This window comes from Oncorhynchus gorbuscha, linkage group LG03, assembly GCF_021184085.1.
Source record: "Oncorhynchus gorbuscha isolate QuinsamMale2020 ecotype Even-year linkage group LG03, OgorEven_v1.0, whole genome shotgun sequence".
Taxonomy (NCBI): Eukaryota; Metazoa; Chordata; class Actinopteri; order Salmoniformes; family Salmonidae; genus Oncorhynchus; species Oncorhynchus gorbuscha.
The window spans coordinates 88928401-88949083 of NC_060175.1; the positions used below are offsets into that span (position 1 = coordinate 88928401).

General features: G+C 44.8%; 1 protein-coding gene across 3 annotated transcripts in view; it reads left to right on the plus strand.

Moving 5' to 3' along the window:
* The window catches only part of LOC124032168 (plexin-A2-like), a 582788-nt gene that overhangs the window by 77955 nt on the left and 484150 nt on the right, over window positions 1–20683 (plus strand). For all 3 annotated transcript variants that reach the window (XM_046344331.1, XM_046344332.1, XM_046344333.1), the window contains exon 3: window positions 6422–6604. In XM_046344331.1, the coding sequence (XP_046200287.1) occupies window positions 6422–6604 (183 nt within the window). The remainder of the gene's footprint in view (window positions 1–6421; window positions 6605–20683) is intronic.

Here is a 20683-nt window from a genome sequence, read left to right on the forward strand (position 1 = left end):
CTCCATCTATAACTTCTCTCTTTCTCCATCTATAACTTATCTTTCTCCATCTATAACTTCTCTTTCTCCATCTATAACTTTTCTTTCTCCATCTATAACTTTTCTTTCTCCATCTGTAACTTCTCTTTCTCCATCTATAACTTATCTTTCTCCATCTATAACTTCTCTTTCTCCATCTATAACTTCTCTCTTTCTCCATCTATAACTTTTCTTTATCCATATATAACTTCTCTCTCAATCTATTACCTCTTTCTCCATCTATAACTTTTCTTTCTCCATCTATAACTTTTCTTTCTCCATCTATAACCTCTTTCTCCATCTATAACTTATCGTTCTCCATCTATAACTTTTCTTTCTCCATCTATAACCTCTTTCTCCATCTATAACTACTCTCTTTCCATCTATAACCTCTTTCTTCATCTATAACCTCTCTTTCTCCATCCATAACTTTTCTCTCTACATCTAACTTCTCTTTCTCCATCTATAACTTCTCTCTCCATCTAATACTTCTCTCTCAATCTATAACCTCTTTCTCCATCTATAACTTTTCTTTCTCCATCTATAACCTCTCTCTCCATCTATAACTTATCTTTCTCCATCTATAACTTCTCTTTCTCCATCTATAACCTCTCTTTCTCCATCTATAACTTTTCTTTCTCCATCTTTAACTTCTCTCTTTCTCCATCTATAACTTCTCTCTTTCTCCATCTATAACTTATCTTTCTCCATCTATAACTTCTCTTTCTCCATCTATAACTTTTCTTTCCCCATCTGTAACTTCTCTCTTTCTCCATCTATAACTTCTCTCTTTCTCCATCTATAACTTCTCTCTTTCTCCATCTATAACTTCTCTCTTTCTCCATCTATAACTTATCTTTCTCCATCTATAACTTCTCTTTCTCCATCTATAACTTTTCTTTCTCCATCTGTAACTTCTCTTTCTCCATCTATAACTCCTCTCTTTCTCCATCTATAACTTTTCTTTCTCCATCTATAACTTTTCTTTCTCCATCTATAACCTCTTTCTCCATCTATAACTTATCATTCTCCATCTATAACTTCACTCTTTCTCCATCTATAACTTGTCTTAATCCATCTATAACTTCTCTATTTCTCCATCTATAACTTCTCTCTTTCTCCATCTATAACTTATCTTTCTCCATCTATAACTTCTCTTTCTCCATCTATAACTTTTCTTTCTCCATCTATAACTTTTCTTTCTCCATCTGTAACTTCTCTTTCTCCATCTATAACTTATCTTTCTCCATCTATAACTTCTCTTTCTCCATCTATAACTTCTCTCTTTCTCCATCTATAACTTTTCTTTATCCATATATAACTTCTCTCTCAATCTATTACCTCTTTCTCCATCTATAACTTTTCTTTCTCCATCTATAACTTTTCTTTCTCCATCTATAACCTCTTTCTCCATCTATAACTTATCGTTCTCCATCTATAACTTTTCTTTCTCCATCTATAACCTCTTTCTCCATCTATAACTACTCTCTTTCCATCTATAACCTCTTTCTTCATCTATAACCTCTCTTTCTCCATCCATAACTGTTCTCTCTACATCTAACTTCTCTTTCTCCATCTATAACTTCTCTCTCCATCTAATACTTCTCTCTCAATCTATAACCTCTTTCTCCATCTATAACTTTTCTTTCTCCATCTATAACCTCTCGCTCCATCTATAACTTATCTTTCTCCATCTATAACTTCTCTTTCTCCATCTATAACCTCTCTTTCTCCATCTATAACTTATCTTTCTCCATCTATAACTTTTCTTTCTCCATCTATAACTTTTCTTTCTCCATCTATAACTTTTCTTTCTCCATCTATAACTTTTCTTTCTCCATCTATAACTTTTCTTTCTCCATCTATAACCTCTTTCTCCATCTATAACTTATCATTCTCCATCTATAACTTCACTCTTTCTCCATCTATAACTTGTCTTAATCCATCTATAACCTCTTTCTCCATCTATAACTTATCATTCTCCATCTATAACTTCACTCTTTCTCCATCTATAACTTCTCTTTCTCCATCTATAACTTTTCTTTCTCCATCTATAACTTTTCTTTCTCCATCTGTAACTTCTCTTTCTCCATCTATAACTTATCTTTCTCCATCTATAACTTCTCTTTCTCCATCTATAACTTCTCTCTTTCTCCATCTATAACTTTTCTTTATCCATATATAACTTCTCTCTCAATCTATTACCTCTTTCTCCATCTATAACTTTTCTTTCTCCATCTATAACTTTTCTTTCTCCATCTATAACCTCTTTCTCCATCTATAACTTATCGTTCTCCATCTATAACTTTTCTTTCTCCATCTATAACCTCTTTCTCCATCTATAACTACTCTCTTTCCATCTATAACCTCTTTCTTCATCTATAACCTCTCTTTCTCCATCCATAACTGTTCTCTCTACATCTAACTTCTCTTTCTCCATCTATAACTTCTCTCTCCATCTAATACTTCTCTCTCAATCTATAACCTCTTTCTCCATCTATAACTTTTCTTTCTCCATCTATAACCTCTCTCTTCATCTATAACTTCTCTTTCTCCATCTATAACTTCTCTTTCTCCATCTATAACCTCTCTTTCTCCATCTATAACTTATCTTTCTCCATCTATAACTTATCTTTCTCCATCTATAACTTTTCTTTCTCCATCTGTAACTTCTCTCTTTCTCCATCTGTAACTTCTCTCTTTCTCCATCTATAACTTCTCTCTTTCTCCATCTATAACTTCTCTCTTTCTCCATCTATAACTTATCTTTCTCCATCTATAACTTCTCTTTCTCCATCTATAACTTTTCTTTCTCCATCTGTAACTTCTCTTTCTCCATCTATAACTTCTCTCTCCATCTAATACTTCTCTCTCAATCTATAACCTCTTTCTCCATCTATAACTTTTCTTTCTCCATCTATAACCTCTCTCTCCATCTATAACTTATCTTTCTCCATCTATAACTTCTCTTTCTCCATCTATAACCTCTCTTTCTCCATCTATAACTTCTCTTTCTCCATCTATAACTTCACTGTTTCTCCATCTATAACTTCTCTTTCTCCATCTATAACTTCACTCTTTCTCCATCTATAACTTCTCTTTCTCCATCTATAACTTATCTTTCTCCATCTATAACTTCTCTTTCTCCATCTATACCTTCTCTCTTTCTCCATCTATAACCTCTTTCTCCATCTGTAACTTCTCTTTCTCCTTCTATAACTTCTATTTCTCCATCTATAACTTCTCTTTCTCCATCTATAACTTCTCTTTCTCCATCTATAACCTCTTTCTCCATCTATAACCTCTTTCTCAATCTATAACTTCTCTCTTTCTCCATCTATAACTTCTCTCTTTCTCCATCTATAACTTCTCTTTCTCCATCTATAACTTCTCTCTTTCTCCATCTATAACTTCTCTCTTTCTCCATCTATAACTTATCTTTCTCCATCTATAACTTCTCTTTCTCCATCTATAACTTTTCTTTCTTCATCTATAACCTCTTTCTCCACCTATAACTTATCGTTCTCCATCTGTAACTTCTCTCTTTCTCCATCTATAACTTCTCTCTTTCTCCATCTATAACTTCTCTCTTTCTCCATCTATAACTTATCTTTCTCCATCTATAACTTTTCTTTCTCCATCTATAACTTCTCTTTCTCCATCTATAACTTCTCTCTTTCTCCATCTATAACTTTTCTTTCTCCATATATAACTTCTCTCTCAATCTATAACCTCTTTCTCCATCTATAACTTTTCTTTCTCCATCTATAACTTTTCTTTCTCCATCTATAACCTCTTTCTCCATCTATAACTTATCGTTCTCCATCTATAACTTCTCTCTTTCTCCATCTATAACTTCTCTTTCTCCATCTATAACTTCTCTCTTTCTCCATCTATAAGTTCTCTCTTTCTCCATCTATAACTTCTCTCTTTCTCCATCTATAAATTCTCTTTCTCCATCTATAACTTATCTTTCTCCATCTATAACTTCTCTCTTTCTCCACCTATAACTTCTCGTTCTCCATCTATAACTTCTCTCTTTCTCCATCTATAACTTCTCTCTTTCTCCATCTATAACTTATCTTTCTCCATCTATAACTTCTCTTTCTCCATCTAACTTTTCTTTCTCCATCTATAACTTTTCTTTCAACATCTGTAACTTCTCTTTCTCCATCTATACCTTCTCTCTTTCTCCATCTATAACCTCTTTCTCCATCTGTAACTTCTCTTTCTCCTTCTATAACTTCTATTTCTCCATCTATAACTTCTCTTTCTCCATCTATAACTTCTCTTTCTCAATCTATAACTTCTCTTTCTCCATCTATAACCTCTTTCTCCATCTATAACCTCTTTCTCAATCTATAACTTCTCTCTTTCTCCATCTATAACTTCTCTCTTTCTCCATCTATAACTTCTATTTCTCCATCTATAACTTCTCTCTTTCTCCATCTATAACTTCTCTTTCTCCATCTATAACTTTTCTTTCTCCATCTATAACCTCTTTCTCCACCTATAACTTATCGTTCTCCATCTGTAACTTCTCTCTTTCTCCATCTATAACTTCTCTCTTTCTCCATCTATAACTTCTCTCTTTCTCCATCTATAACTTATCTTTCTCCATCTATAACTTCACTGTTTCTCCATCTATAACTTCTCTTTCTCCATCTATAACTTCTCTCTTTCTCCATCTATAACTTTTCTTTCTCCATATATAACTTCTCTCTCAATCTATAACCTCTTTCTCCATCTATAACTTTTCTTTCTCCATCTATAACTTTTCTTTCTCCATCTATAACCTCTTTCTCCATCTATAACTTATCGTTCTCCATCTATATCTTCTCTCTTTCTCCATCTATAACTTCTCTTTCTCCATCTATAACTTCTCTCTTTCTCCATCTATAACTTCTCTCTTTCTCCATCTATAACTTCTCTCTTTCTCCATCTATAACTTCTCTTTCTCCATCTATAACTTATCTTTCTCCATCTATAACTTCTCTCTTTCTCCACCTATAACTTCTCGTTCTCCATCTATAACTTCTCTCTTTCTCCATCTATAACTTCTCTCTTTCTCCATCTATAACTTATCTTTCTCCATCTATAACTTCTCTTTCTCCATCTAACTTTTCTTTCTCCATCTATAACTTTTCTTTCTCCATCTGTAACTTCTCTTTCTCCATCTATAACTTCTCTCTTTCTCCATCTATAACTTTTCTTTCTCCATATATAACTTCTCTCTCAATCTATAACCTCTTTCTCCATCTATAACTTTTCTTTCTCCATCTATAACTTTTCTTTCTCCATCTATAACCTCTTTCTCCATCTATAACTTATCGTTCTCCATCTATAAATTTTCTTTCTCCATCTATAACCACTTTATCCATCTATAACTACTCTCTTTCCATCTATAACCTCATTCTTCATCTATAACCTCTCTTTCTCCATCCATAACTGTTCTCTCTCCATCTAACTTCTCTTTCTCCATCTATAACTTCTCTCTCCATCTAATACTTCTCTCTCAATCTATAACCTCTTTCTCCATCTATAACTTTTCTTTCTCCATCTATAACCTCTCTTTCTCCATCTATAACTTCTCTTTCTCCATCTATAACTTCACTTTCTCCATCTATAACTTCTCTTTCTCCATATATAACTTATCTTTCTCCATCTATAACTTCTCTTTCTCCATCTATAACTTATCTTTCTCCATCTATAACTTCTCTTTCTCAATCTATAACTTCTCTTTCTCCATCTATAATTTCTCTCTTTCTCCATCTATAACTTCTCTTTCTCCATCTATAACCTCTCTTTCTCCATCTATAACTTCACTCTTTCTCCATCTATTACTTCTCTTTCTCCATATATAACTTTTCTTTCTCCATCTATAACTTCTCTTTCTCCATCTATAACTTCTCTTTCTCCATCTATAACCTCTTTCTCCATCCATAACTTCTCTTTCTCCATCTATAACTTCTCTTTCTCCATCTATAACTTCTCTCTCCATCTATAACTTCTCTCTCTCCATCTATAACCTCTCTTTCTCCATCTATAACCTTTCTCCATCTATAACTTCTCTTTCTCCATCTATAACTTCTCTCTTTCTCCATCTATAACCTCTCCATATTAAACTAATCTCTCCATCTATAACCTCTCTCCATTTATAATCTCTCTCTCTCCATCTATAACCTCTCTCTCTCCACCTATAACTTCTCTTTCTCCATCTATGACCTGTCTCCATTTATAACCTCTCTCCATCTATAATCTCTCTCTCTCCATCTATAACTTCTCTCTCTCCATCTATAACTTCTCTCTCTCCATCTATATCTTCTCTCTCTCCATCTATAACCTCTATTTATCTCTAACCTTGCTTTCTTTTTCATCTCTAATCTTTCTCTCTCTCTTCCAGCCGGTGCCCATCGATGACTCGTTCTGTGGTCTGGACATCAACCAGCCCCTTGGCGGCTCTCAGCTGGTGACGGGACACACCCTCTACACAGAGACACGGGACCGCATGACCTCTGTCACGTCCTACGTCTACAATGGATACTGCGTGGCTTTTGTCGGCACCAAGAGCGGACGCCTCAAAAAGGTCAGTTACCGTTACTAGCAGTTGTGGTCAGTTACCAGCAGTTATTGTCAGCCACTGCTTTTGTTTCTAAAATGCTGACTTACAGTACTTAAGCCCATCGCACCTTAGGGAGCATAGGCCAACGAAGACTCCTCTCCATCGCACTCTGTTCTGGGCAGTCTTCTCCAGCTCGCTTGGCTATTCTGGTGTCCCACTTCAAGGTCCATTTAAAGAGAACCCAGCCACTTCATCATTGTCGAAGCCATGGCCTCTGGAGACTGAGGAGTCTGTCCACTGACTGGTCTTCAGACCCTCAGACACTGTCAAGTGGTGCTATTCTATTCCAGGGACTCAGTCTGGATGGTGGACAGTGTGGAAACTTTTCTCCTCCGTATTTAATGCTTTTAGTCCTGTGACAGAGGGGCAGGGGTGTAGAGTGGCAGGGGTGTAGAGTGGCAGGGGTGTAGAGTGGCAGGGGTGTAGAGTTGCAGGGGTGTAGAGTGGCAGGGGTGTAGAGTGGCAGGGGCGTAGAGTGGCAGGGGCGTAGAGTGGCAGGGGCGTAGAGTGGCAGGGGCGTAGAGTGGCAGGGGCGTAGAGTGGCAGGGGCGTAGAGTGGCAGGGGCGTAGAGTGGCAAGGGCGTAGAGTTGCAGGGGCGTCGAGTGGCAGGGGCGTAGAGTGGCAGGGGCGTAGAGTGGCAGGGGCGTAGAGTGGCAGGGGCGTAGAGTGGCAGGGGCGTGAGGGGCAGGGGCGTAGAGTGGCAGGGGCGTAGAGGGGCAGGGGCGTAGAGTGGCAGGGCGTAGAGGGGCAGGGGCGTAGAGTGGCAGGGCGTAGTGGGGCAGGGGTGTAGATTGGCAGGGCGTAGGAGTGCAGGGCTGTAGATTGGCAGGGTGTAGGGGGGCAGGGCGTAGGGGGAAAGGGGTCTAGATTGGCAGGGCGTAGGGGGGCAGGGGTCTAGATTGGCAGGGCGTAGTTGGGCAGTGGGTGTAGATTGGCAGGGCGTAGGGGGGCAAGGGTGTAGATTGGCAGGGGTGTAGATTGGCAGGGCGTAGGGGGGCAGGGGTTTAGATAGGCAGGGCGTAGGGGAGCAGGGGTGTCGTTCCTCTGTAGTGCTCATTATGTTACCCCTTGTGGAAGGAGCTCTGTTCATTGCGGCCGTGCTGAATAACCTCCACTGGCCCATTAATTTTAATAGGGACCTTTATTCCTGCAACCCAGAGAGAGGGGGAGGATAGAGAGAGCAGGCCCACACAAAACCCAGCCTCTGTCTCTGCTGGAGCGGCCAGACAATGCTGTCGGTTAAAGCTCCCGTCTGGCATTTGAAAAACAGCAGAATTGTTTTGAATGAAAATGACATTTGAATAGATTGTTAGATCCAGACTGTATCTTTAAGGGTCGACAGTCCTCTTATCATGGCATATTTCACCCCACCGCCACCAAAACATGCAGCTTATAGAGCACCTAGTGGATCAGGTGCCTCTTATTCATGGGAATATTATAATGATGTTGCAGAAATTGGAGCGTGTTGCGTGGTGGAGAGCAGGCTACTTCATCATATGGTTAACCTGGCATTACACAGTCAGCACTGTTTTGGTATTGAAATAGACCTATTTAACAGTTGAGTGATGTATGTGTGGTCTAGAAGGGCTCCCTGTGTTGGGCTGCTGTCGAGGCTGCCTTGCTGCATGTCAATGATGTTGATGGTGGTTTGTGAGGTGAGTTTTTCCTGTACATTGTTATGTAAAGCTCTTTGAGAATCTGGAAAAGTGCCTTACTGTATCAATCCAATCAATTGCCATTGGTCATGGTGGTACTATGCGTCATGGATCCTCCTAGTGATGGAAGCAGATTGTGGGATTTGTCAGCTGCGCCTTGGCTCCTCCCCCCTGGGAACTGTCACAGCTTGAGTGACAGTGTGGGCCTCTGTCACATGGGCCGGAGCAGGACAGATCCAGTCCTCCTAAAAACACCAGCTGTCACTCCTAGAGAGAGGATTAGAGGGAAGGTGAGCGAGAGATGGAGAAAGAGGGAGGAAGAAAGAGGTAGGGGTGGAGAGTGGGGGAAGGTGAGAGAGAGATGGAGAGAGAGGGCAGAATAAATAGGTAGGGGTGGAGAGTGGGGGAAGGAGAGAGAGATGGAGAGAGGGCAGATGAAATAGGTAGGGGTGGAGAGTGGGGGAAGGTGAGCGAGAGATGGAGAGAGAGGGAGAAAGAAAGAGGTAGGGGTGGAGAGTGGGGGAAGGAGAGAGAGAGATGGAGAGAGAGGGCAGAAGAAAGAGGTAGGGGTGGAGAGTGGGGGAAGGTGAGCGAGAGATGGAGAGAGAGGGCGGAAGAAAGAGGTAGGGGTGGAGAGTGGGGGAAGGTGAGAGAGAGATGGAGAGAGAGGGCAGAATAAATAGGTAGGGGTGGAGAGTGGGGGAAGGAGAGAGAGATGGAGAGAGGGCAGTTGAAATAGGTAGGGGTGGAGAGTGGGGGAAGGTGAGCGAGAGATGGAGAGAGAGGGAGAAAGAAAGAGGTAGGGGTGGAGAGTGGGGGAAGGAGAGAGAGAGATGGAGAGAGAGGGCAGAAGAAAGAGGTAGGGGTGGAGAGTGGGGGAAGGTGAGCGAGAGATGGAGAGAGAGGGAGAAAGAAAGAGGTAGGGGTGGAGAGTGGGGGAAGGACAGAGAGGGAGGAAGAAAGAGGTAGGGGTGGAGAGTGGGGGAAGGAGAGAGAGGGATGAAGAAAGAGGTAGGGGTGGAGAGTGGGGGAAGGAGAGAGAGAGATGGAGAGAGAGGGAGGAAGAAAGAGGTAGGGGTGGAGAGTGGGGGAAGGAGAGAGAGAGATGGAGAGAGAGGGCGGAAGAAAGAGGTAGGGGTGGAGAGTGGGGGAAGGAGAGAGAGAGATGGAGAGAGAGGTAGGGGTGGAGAGTGGGGGAAGGAGAGAGAGAGATGGAGAGAGAGGGAGGAAGAAAGAGGTAGGGGTGGAGAGTGGGGGAAGGAGAGAGAGAGATGGAGAGAGAGGGCGGAAGAAAGAGGTAGGGGTGGAGAGTGGGGGAAGGAGAGAGAGATGGAGAGAGAGGGAGGAAGAAAGAGGCAGGGGTGGAGAGTGGGGGAAGGAGAGAGAGGGAGGAAGAAAGAGGTAGGGGTGGAGAGTGGGGGAAGGAGAGAGAGAGATGGAGAGAGAGGGCGGAAGAAAGAGGTAGGGGTGGAGAGTGGGGGAAGGAGAGAGAGAGATGGAGAGAGAGGGAGGAAGAAAGAGGTAGGGGTGGAGAGTGGGGGAAGGAGAGAGAGAGATGGAGAGAGAGGGAGGAAGAAAGAGGCAGGGGTGGAGATTGGGGGAAGGAGAGAGAGAGATGGAGAGAGAGGGAGGAAGAAAGAGGTAGGGGTGGAGAGTGGGGGAAGGAGAGAGAGGGAAGAAGAAAGAGGTAGGGGTGGAGATTGGGGGAAGGTGAGTGCGAGAACGATAGCGGGATAGAGAGAGAAAATAACAGTTGTGCTCGCCCTCTGTTTCTGCTCGCCCTCTGTTTCTGCTCGCCCTCTGTTTCTGCTCGCCCTCTGTTTCTGCTCGCCCTCTGTTTCCCTCGCCCTCTGTTTCCCTCGCCCTCTGTTTCTGCCCGCCCTCTGTTTCCCTCACCCACTGTTTCCCTCACCCTCTGTTTCCCTCGCCCTCTGTTTCCCTCGCCCTCTGTTTCCCTCGCCCTCTGTTTCTGCTCGCCCTCTGTTTCCCTCGCCCTCTGTTTCCCTCGCCCTCTGTTTCCCTCGCCCTCTGTTTCCCTCGCCCTCTGTTTCTCTCACCCTCTGTTTCCCTCACCCTCTGTTTCCCTCGCCCTCTTTTTCCCTCGCCCTCTGTTTTTGCTCGCCCTCTGTTTTTGCTCGCCCTCTGTTTCCCTCGCCCTCTGTTTCTGCTCGCCCTCTGTTTCTTCTCGCCCTCTGTTTCCCTCGCCCTGTGTTTCTGCTCGCCCTCTGTTTCTACTCGCCCTCTGTTTCTGCTCGCCCTCTGTTTCCCTCGCCCTCTGTTTCCCTCGCCCTCTGTTTCCCTCACCCTCTGTTTCTCTCGCCCTCTGTTTCCCTCGCCCTCTGTTTCTGCTCGCCCTCTGTTTCCCTCGCCCTCTGTCTCCCTCGCCCTCTGTTCCCTCGCCCTCTGTTTCTGCTCGCCCTCTGTTTCCCTCGCCCTCTGATTCCCGCGCCCTCTGTTTCCCTCGCTCTCTGTTTCCCTCGCCCTCTGTTTCTGCTCGCCCTCTGTTTCTGGTCCTTCTGTAGCTCAGTTGGTAGAGCATGGCGCTTGTAACGCCAGGGTAGTGGGTTCGATCCCCGGGACCACCCATACGTAGAATGTATGCACACATGACTGTAAGTCGCTTTGGATAAAAGCGTCCGCTAAATGGCATATATTATTATTATATTTCTGCTCGCCCTCTGTTTCCCTCGCCCTCTGTTTCTGCTCGCCCTCTGTTTCTGCTCGCCCTATCTTTCCCTCGCCCTCTGTTTCCCTCGCCCTCTGTTTCCCTCGCCCTCTGTTTCCCTCGCCCTCTGTTTCCCTCGCCCTCTGTTTCTGCTCGCCCTCTGTCTCCCTCGCCCTCTGTTTCCCTCGCCCTCTGTTTCTGCTCGCCCTCTGTTTCCCTCGCCCTCTGTTTCCCTCGCCCTCTGTTTCTGCTCGCCCTCTGTTTCCCTCGCCCTCTTTTTCCCGCGCCCTCTGTTTCCCTCGCTCTCTGTTTCCCTCGCCCTCTGTTTCTGCTCGCCCTTTGTTTCTGCTCGCTCTCTGTTTCCCTCGCCCTCTGTTTCCCTTGCTCTCTGTTTCCCTCGCCCCTAGAGACAACACCAATGGACCGGTTGGGTTATTTTGGTTTCTTCATCTATTTATTCATAATTGAATCTGTGCCCCAATAAGGATGTGAAATTGAAGAAGACTCATTCGGCGTAATCCCCCTTGTTTGAGATACTTAATCATTTAGACCTTTTGTTCCACATGGTTAAATTGAGTTAGATAGTAGAACACGGTTCTCTCCACTCTGGTGTGTACAGTAATGTGCACAGTTTCCTTTCCATATCCCTGCTACATTCCTCACATTGAGAATGTGTCTTCTCTTCACATAATATCTCTGCCTTCATTCATGACAATGTCTTGCTAAGCAAACCATCATGGCTGCCTGGTGCTGGTGCCACCATGTCCTCTCTCACAGCCACAGCATGGGGGACGAATTAACCAGGATATTGGGAGGCACACCGAGAGACGCCGCTCCTCGGTCCACTGCCCCGCTGGCTGGCTGACTGGCTGACTGACTGGCTAGGAGAAAAAAGCCCAGAAGCCTGTGTGTTGAGCCGTGGAGCCGTGGAGCCTGACCCATACATGACAAAGAGATAGGGGAAGGAGGGGAGAGGATGAGGCTGCTTGGTAGCGTGTTTGTTTAGGGGGTTACTATAAGTCCATCCCTGTGTGTCATGCATGCTAGTCCCTGCCCCAGTCCCTGTTTTCTCCCACTGCAGCCCCAGTCCCTGTTTTCTCCCACTGCAGCCCCAGTCCCTGTTTTCTCCCACTGCAGCCCCAGTCCCTGTTTTCTCCCACTGCAGCCCCAGTTCCTGTTTTCTCCCACTGCAGCCCCAGTCCCTGTTTTCTCCCACTGCAGCCCCAGTCCCTGTTTTCTCCCACTGCAGCCCCAGTCCCTGTTTTCTCCCACTGCAGCCCCAGTTCCTGTTTTCTCCAACTACAGCCCCAGTCCCTGTTTTCTCCAACTACAGCCCCAGTCACTGTTTTCTCCCACTGCAGCCCCAGTCCCTGTTTTCTCCCACTACAGCCCCAGTCACTGTTTTCTCCCACTGCAGCCCAGTCCTTGTTTTCTCCCACTGCAGCCCCAGTCACTGTTTTCTCCCACTGCAGCCCCAGTCCCCGTTTTCTCCCACTGCAGCCCCAGTCACTGTTTTCTCCCACTGCAGCCCCAGTCCCTGTTTTCTCCCACTGCAGCCCCAGTCCCTGTTTTCTCCCACTGCAGCCCCAGTCCCTGTTTTCTCCCACTGCAGCCCCAGTCCCTGTTTTCTCCCACTGCAGCCCCAGTCCCTGTTTTCTCCCACTGCAGCCCCAGTCCCTGTTTTCTCCCACTGCAGCCCCAGTCCCTGTTTTCTCCCACTGCAGCCCCAGTCCCTGTTTTCTCCCACTGCAGCCCCAGTCCCTGTTTTCTCCCACTGCAGCCCCAGTCCCTGTTTTCTCCCACTGCTGCCCCAGTCACTGTTTTCTCCCACTGCAGCCCAGACCCTGTTTTCTCCCACTGCAGCAGACTGATAAGCTGGTGCTAGGCAGGTCATGGGGACCAGTGGAGAGGACCAGGCTAGGGCAGGGCATCACAGCAGGACAGGGCTATAGGCTTGCAGGATGTTATGCTTGGTAGGTGCAGTGGCAGTGACACGGCATAGCAGCACTGGAGCCTCATCCTCATGTAAGGAAGCTGCACTCTGCCTGCCTCCCCCTCCTCCATTCCCCCAGAGCAGAGAGAGACAGAGAGAGAGGGAGAGAGAAGGGAGAGGGGAGGAGGAGGAAAATACTGTTGAAATGTGAATTTAGTGCAGCTGAAGGAAGGGACCAGGAACCAGGACTAGTCTGTACCGCTGCCTGTAATTGGATTGGCTCCTTTCCCAAAGAACCCCCTCCCCTTACTCACTCACTCACTCACTCACTCACTCACTCACTCACTCACTCACTCACTCACTCACTCACTCACTCACTCACTCACTCACACACACACACACACACACACACACACACACACACACACACACACACACACACACACACACACACACACACACACACACACACACACACCTTCTTCTCCCGCTTCCCCATTCAATCCAAGCTCCTCTCGTTCTCTCTCTGTTTCTCTCTTTCCCTCCTACAGCCTAGTTCCTGCTGCTTCTCTAGCTATTTCCTGGGCAGGGGTGGAGCAAGGTGAAGGGAAACCAGCTAATGCTGGTGGAATATGGGTTGTGCTGCTGTTGTGGTAACAGGCATGTTTTAGTAGGGGGGTTGATGGAGGGACAGGGGTTAAAGGGTAGGGGAACAGAGAGGTGAGGATAATATGTAGAGCTGGAGAGGAACATACAGTATGGGCACATTAGACTGCTGTCTTTCATACAGCTGGCTGTGTGTTTTAGGTGTGTGTGACTGCGTGTGTGTCTGGGGGGGGGGTGGCAATCGATACCTAGTACCTCCATCTAATTCTTAAAACAGCTCTGAATTACAGAGTAACAGGCTTTAAAATCCCCCCTGAATTAACTTCTATTGGTGTCCTGTTAAAATATTATCCAATGGTCTATTGGAAATTGCCAAACATAGTTGATTTAAAAAAATTTTTTTATTTAACTTGGCAAGTCAGTTAAAACAAATTCTTATTTTCAATGACTGCCTAGGAACAGTGGGTTAACTGCCTTGTTCAGGGGCAGAATGACAGATTTGTACCTTGTCAGCTCGGGGATTCAAACTTGCAACCTTTTGCTTACTAGCACAACGCTCTAACCACTAGGCAACCTGCCGCCCCACAGTGGATAGCAGCTAACTTTCCCCCAGAGACCTACATCAAGCTTCAGGGCTCTCTGGGTCAGAATCTGAGAAAGATTGCCATTTTGCAAATAAATCCAGATGATTCTGGGTCTATATTACCTAAGAGTAGCATCATCTAAATGTGATGCTATGTGAGTGAGAAGGTTCATTTATTGCTTTAGAGCCCATATTCTCCACAAGGGGAATAGTGTTGGTGGGAAGAGAGAGGTGACTGCATTAAGTGTGAGGTGAGTGTAGCCTGGGGGGGGGGCTGCTAACTCCCTTTGATATAGCCATGCAGGGATGGAAGCAGAGGAACATGTAGAAAGAAGGGATGATAAAAGAGAGAATAGAACCGTTATAGGATGAACGGAGTGCTTAAAGAGCCCCCAGCAGAACTCTCTCTCTGATCAAATCCAGAACTGAGGAGAGAGAGATGAAGGGAGGAGCTGGGAATACTGTCAATGAACGTTGGTTCCACATCCCTGCTCCTTACTAGTGAGTCAGGGGTTAAGGAGTATTGAGCCTTAGACCAAAGGGATGTATTCCCACGTGGGATTATCATAGGCCTGTAGCTCCTTCACTCATCATGTTGAAGCTGGCAGGACACACAGCGTGGGCTTTGTGTAATAATCCACAACCCACCTTTCAGAAACATATCTCCTATGTGATAGATGTGAGTGATGCTCCAGGCCAGTATGTGCAGAAGGCCCTGCCTCTAGAGCTGGAGAACAGAGCAGTCCAACCCTGGTTACAGTACAGTATGTCCTGCTGCATTTGGCCTCATTGATTCTTTTCATCTCTTTGGTGGATAATAAACATTTGGTTTATTATCCAGAGAGACGGCAGGCAGGCGGGCAGGGAGTGTAGGCCAAGAGGCCTGGAGGTCCAGGCCATAAGCTGAACTCTCAGACACAGAAAGAGGGCAGGCGGGCAGGGAGTGTAAGCCAAGAGGTCTGGAGGTCTGTAGGTCCTGGGAGTAAGGAGACTGTTCAGATTACTCCCACCCATAGAGCTCCATGTTTTTCCCTCTGCACAGCCTAAGTCCACACCTCTAGGCCTACACTCCCTGCCCGCCTGCATAGATTAGGTGTCCTAACAGGGAGCAACAGGGAGCGTGATCTTCATGATCCTGGCTCTCGTGTAAATATTGGACTTGAAATTGTGCCTTCCTGTATTATACTGATGCTAAAATGTTTATTCTATTCTACAGTGTCATTTACTATGTGTTCCTATTCTTATCTTGTGTTTGTTATTGTTGTTGCGTTATCGAGAAGGAACCTGTGAGTAATCATTTCGTTGGACGTTGTATATCATGTGTATCCCGTACATACAACTAATAAAACCTGAAACTTATATGTGTGTTCCATGTCAGCCTCAGCCCAGGGCAGGGTTTGATACTGCGACCAAAACAGTTGCATTTGTAACCATTTGACTTGGCAGTGCAACACACGTTTAATTGGTCGCCAGTGGAAAATGCTTAGCTGGTTTTGTTTTTGGTTCACAATTAGCTTTTTTTTATCATCATGATGAATTCAAACAGTAATGTGCAATTGACCGAAAAAGAACCATAAGACAGTCCTACACCTGTGTCCGACTCTTTATTTACATCACTTTCTCTATATAAATCACTCTGGCTTCAGTCTCTCCCTCTGGAGTAACCCTGAAAAAAAAAACACTTTTTCTCAAAAGTGCCAAAATGAAGCAGACTATTGAGACTTTTTTTAGGAAGCGAACTGTGTCCCCCCGGCCCATCACCTGCTGTGCCCCCAGAAGAGGAAATAGATTAAACCGTGTCAGTCGGGGCCCGCAAGAAGTAAGGAGTTGGAGGAGGAGGATTCACAGGCACAGCCATTGAAAAATAAATAGGCAAGAAAGAATTCCAGTAGTTGAGATACAAAAACAAGGCAATGTACTGCATTTACTGTGTGTGGACCCTCCAATTCCAAATTCGCAACTGCATCAACACAATTCAAACTCAAAACGTTGAAGTTTCACATCGACAGTAGGAAGCACAAGCACAAAGTTCAAGCACAAAGTTCAATACAGTTTATAATATAGACAGAGAGGAAATGCCATTGACCAAATTAATTATTCAGAAGAAGAACAGATTGGCTGTAAATCCAACACGCGCCAACGACAAGCATTGTGCACAATTTATTGGCGTAATCTCAGACATTCTCAAGCCAAATACTGGTGCCAAATTCACTTCAGCCCCATACCTGTCGTTCATGATAGACAGTGATACCAACATCTCCACGAAAGAATGAAATAGTGTATTGTGGCATCATTGAAAAAGGGAGCCCTAGGCCTCCCGGGTGGCGCAGGGGTCCAGAGCACTGCATCACAGTGCTAGCTGTGCCACCAGAGACCCTGGGTTCACGCCCAGGCTCTGTCGTAGCCGACCGGGAGGTCCGAGGTCCGATGCACAATTGGCCTAGCATCATCCGGGTTAGGCAGGGCTTGGCCGGTAGGGATATCCTTGTCTCATCACGCACTAGCGACTCCTGTGGCAGGCTGGTCGCAGGCTCTGACACATTGGTGCGGCTGGCTTCCGGGTTGAATGCGTGCTGTGTTAAGAAGCAGTGCGGCTTGGTTGGGTGTATCGGAGGATGCATGGCTTTCAACCTTTGTCTCTCCCGAAGCCGTATGGGAGTTGTAGCGATGAGACAAGACAGTAACTACTAACAATTGGATACCAAAAAATGGGGTAAAATAGCCTATTTGGCCATGTCGAGGTTCAGCGTGCCTTCGGAAAGTAGATCTCCGAGACAGGATTGTGTCGAGGCACAGATCTGGGGAAGGGTACCAAAACATTTCTGCAGCATTGAAGGTCCCCAAAAACACATAATTCTTAAATGGAAGAAGTTTTGAACCACCAAGACTATTCCTAGAGCTGGCTGTCTGGCCAAACTGAGCAATCGAGGGAGAAGGGCCTTGGTCAGGGAGGTGACCAAGAAACCGATGGTCACTCTGACAGAGCTCTAGAGTTCCGTCTGTGGAGATGGGAGAACCTTCCAGAAGGACAACTATCTCTGCAGTCCTCCATCAATCATGCCTTTATGGTAGAGTGGCCAGACGGAAGCCACTCCTCCGTAAAAGGCACATGACAGCCCTCTAGGAGTTCGCCAAAAGGCACCTAAAGACTCACAGACCATGAGAAACAAGATTCTCTGGTCTGATGAAACCAAGATTGAACTCTCTGGCCTGAATGCCAAGCGTCACGTCTGGTGACACTTGGCATCCAACCTGACATAGCTTGAGAGGATCTGCGAGAAGAATGGGAAAAACTCCCCAAATACAGGTGTGTCAAGCTTGTAGCATCATACTCAAGAAGACTCAATATTGTAATCACTGCCAAAGGTGCTTCAACAAAGTACTGAGTAAAGGGTCTGACTACTTATGTAATTGTGATATTTCAGTTACGGGATTCTGGGTGTAAATTAATGAGGACGAAAAACAATTTAATACATTTTGGAATAAAGCTGTAACGTAACAAATTGTGGAAAAAGTCTGAATACTTTCCAAAGGCACTGTGTATATTTAAAGGTGCAATATGCAGAAATCTCTCCGCCATTTCCTGGTTGCTAAAATTCTAATAGTTTGCCTAATTTCAGTTTATGTAACAAAACAAGCAGTCATTGTATAGATAATCATTGTACCATCTAAACCGCTGTGAAATATATTTTTCAGAACCAAAAATATAGTCTTTTCAGCTAAATCAAACGTAAAAGACGCAAAAACTAAACTTAAGAACGGGAAGCATAGAAATGGCGCAAATAAAACAGATCTACCCCTTCTTAGGCTTGCTTCCATTGAAAATGACAGGTCTATAACTCACATTTCTATGTGAATTTTGTTGGGTCGACTAAAAGTAACTTATTGCACATTTAGTTATATAGGCTAAAATTAAGTATTGTTGTACAGCGCAATGATAGACTGTTAAAGCAGGCAAGCTAAACATTACATAAAATGGTGCCAGCCAGCCCAGTCTGCAGGGTGTCAGCCAGCCCAGTCTGCCCCCTGAGCCCAGGGCCCAGGGCCCAGAGCCCGGTGAATAGAGGTGACCTGCTGCTGGCCTGATGTTTGTCCACCATTAGCTAAACAGATCTGTTGTTTCTCTCCTCTTTCTCCTCACCTACTCTCTGACCTTTCTCTCTGTTCATCTGTTCCTCTGTTCTCTCTATTTGCTGTGACTCCCCTCCGCTGTCACCTTAGTATGTATACACTGAGGAGGAGTGGACAGGGAGGGAAGATGGAGGGAGGGAGGGAGTGCGAGAGGGAGAGAAAGAGAGTGAGAGAACAAGAGAGGGAGAGATAAAGAGAGCGGGAGAGAGAGAGAGAGAGAGAGAGAGAGAGAGAGAGAGAGAGAGAGAGAGAGAGAGAGAGAGAGAGAGAGAGAGAGAGAGAGAGAGAGAGAGAGAGAGATCCGTTCCTGTGCCAGGAGCTGCTGCAGCCAAACCAGCATGGTGGATGGTGTCCTTAGCAACAGCTGAGGCCCATGGCAACGGTCTGAATAGAGCCCATCCTTTCCCCCCCGGGGGAACTATGCCTAGTTCTGAGCCCAGCAGGAGAGGTCCTACGGCAACCTGTCAATACACATGCAACTCACACACACACACTTATTCCAGTTCATACTGTACTGTTTTTTACCAACTAGTTCTGGATTTTACGTTGAGCGTTTATATCTGATTTCAACTGACTTGAAGTAGACATTTTCAGCTGAAAACCATGGCAGTGCCATAATTGCTAACATGTATATTTTCAATGATCATAATAATTCCTATCTTCCACTCTGAATGTCCTTCATAATGACAGTTGCATTGCTTTGTTTCATATTGAATGGTGTGGTTCCATTCATCCCTGCCAAACCAATAATAACCTTCTTTGTGTTAAATCATTGGCATTGATTGGTAGTATGTTTTTGAACTTTTTGACACATATGTTATAAATATGAATAACAGCTGTTACAGCGTGAGTTCTTTTTGCACATGGCAATTTAGAATTAGATTTTTGCCGCTTTTCTCTGCACCCCTCACTGCATCAAGACCTCATTTTCTGCTCTATATTTGGCTTTATAAAACTGTATTTAATAACCACTCAATCTCTTATTCTTTCAGCCTATAGTAGTAGCAGGGAGTATCTATGGTATTATTGATCATTATATAATAATAATGATCATCTATAGTACATGTATTATTATCTGAAAGAGGCTTTGGTGTGAGCCTGTCTGAGTGTGAGACAGGGTTGGAAACCTGAGCTGCTAAGTCCAGTGTGTTTGATACAGAAGTGGCGAACAAACAAAGTGAAAGTGTGGTATGTCCATATATTAATAATGCCAACCATGGCTACGGGAAACGCTGGTATCCTGAATATTTTGTGTTCATTTATCCTCCAATGGAAAAACTGGACTACAGAGGTTTTATCATCATGTCAATGTATTATCACCACTAGACATGTAGCCTACAGATGCCTGCCTTGTCCCCAAGTAAGGAAGATGTTTCTGGCTTGGATAGGTTTGAACCTGGTTGGGTGGAGGAGAGTGACAACAGGGTGGATAAAGTAATATAAGCAACAAAGTCAGATAGTTTGTGTGGATGATCATATTGAATGGTGTGAGTGTGTAACCAGCTATATATTGTGTGCAGAGACCGTGGCATGAGTGAGGCGAGGATGTAGATGTAATGGGTTATCGTAAACTATGGAGCTATACAGTATTATCTAGGTTTATGCTTTGGCTTCATCTACGGGATGAATGTTGGTGGACCTGTTATCGATCTCCTTCCAAAACATGGTTACATTTGGATAAGATGGCACTAAAGAACATGGTTTGACGTTTTACATTCTCCCAACCAATTGTGCTATATCATGTTGTTTTTTTGCATTTTGTATAACTTTTTTATTTATTTTTGATTTATTGTGTACATGATGTTGCTGCTACCGTCTCTTGTGACCGAAAATAACTTCTGGACATCAGAATAGTGATGACTCACTGCGGACTGTAAGGAGCTGATTGTGGACTACAGGAAAAGGCGGGCCGAACAGGCCCCCGTTAACATTGGCGGGGCTGTAGTGGAGCGTGTAGAGAGTTTCAAGTTTCTTGGTGTCCACATCACCAATGATCTATCATGGTCCAAACACACCAAAACAGTCATGAAGAGGGCACAACAAAACCTTTTCCCCCTCAGGAGACTGAAAACATTTGGCATGGGTCCCCAGATCCTCAAAAGGTTCTACAGCTCCACCATCGAGAACATCCTGACCGGTTGCATCACCGCCTGGTATGGAAACTGCTCTGTATCTGACCGTAAGGCGCTACAGAGGGTAGTGCGAACGGCCCAGTACATCACAGGGGCCAAACTTCGTGCCATCCAGGACCTATATAATAGGCTGTGTCAGAGGAAAGCCCATAAAATTGTCAGAGACTCCATTCATCCACGTTATAGACTTCTCTCTGCTACTGCACGGCAAGCGGTACCGGAGCGCCATGTCTAGGACCAAAAGGATCCTCAACAGCTTCTACCCCCGAGCCATAAGACTGCTGAACAATGCTGCTACCCGCTGTTTGTTTGTTGTCTATGCATAGTCACTTCACCC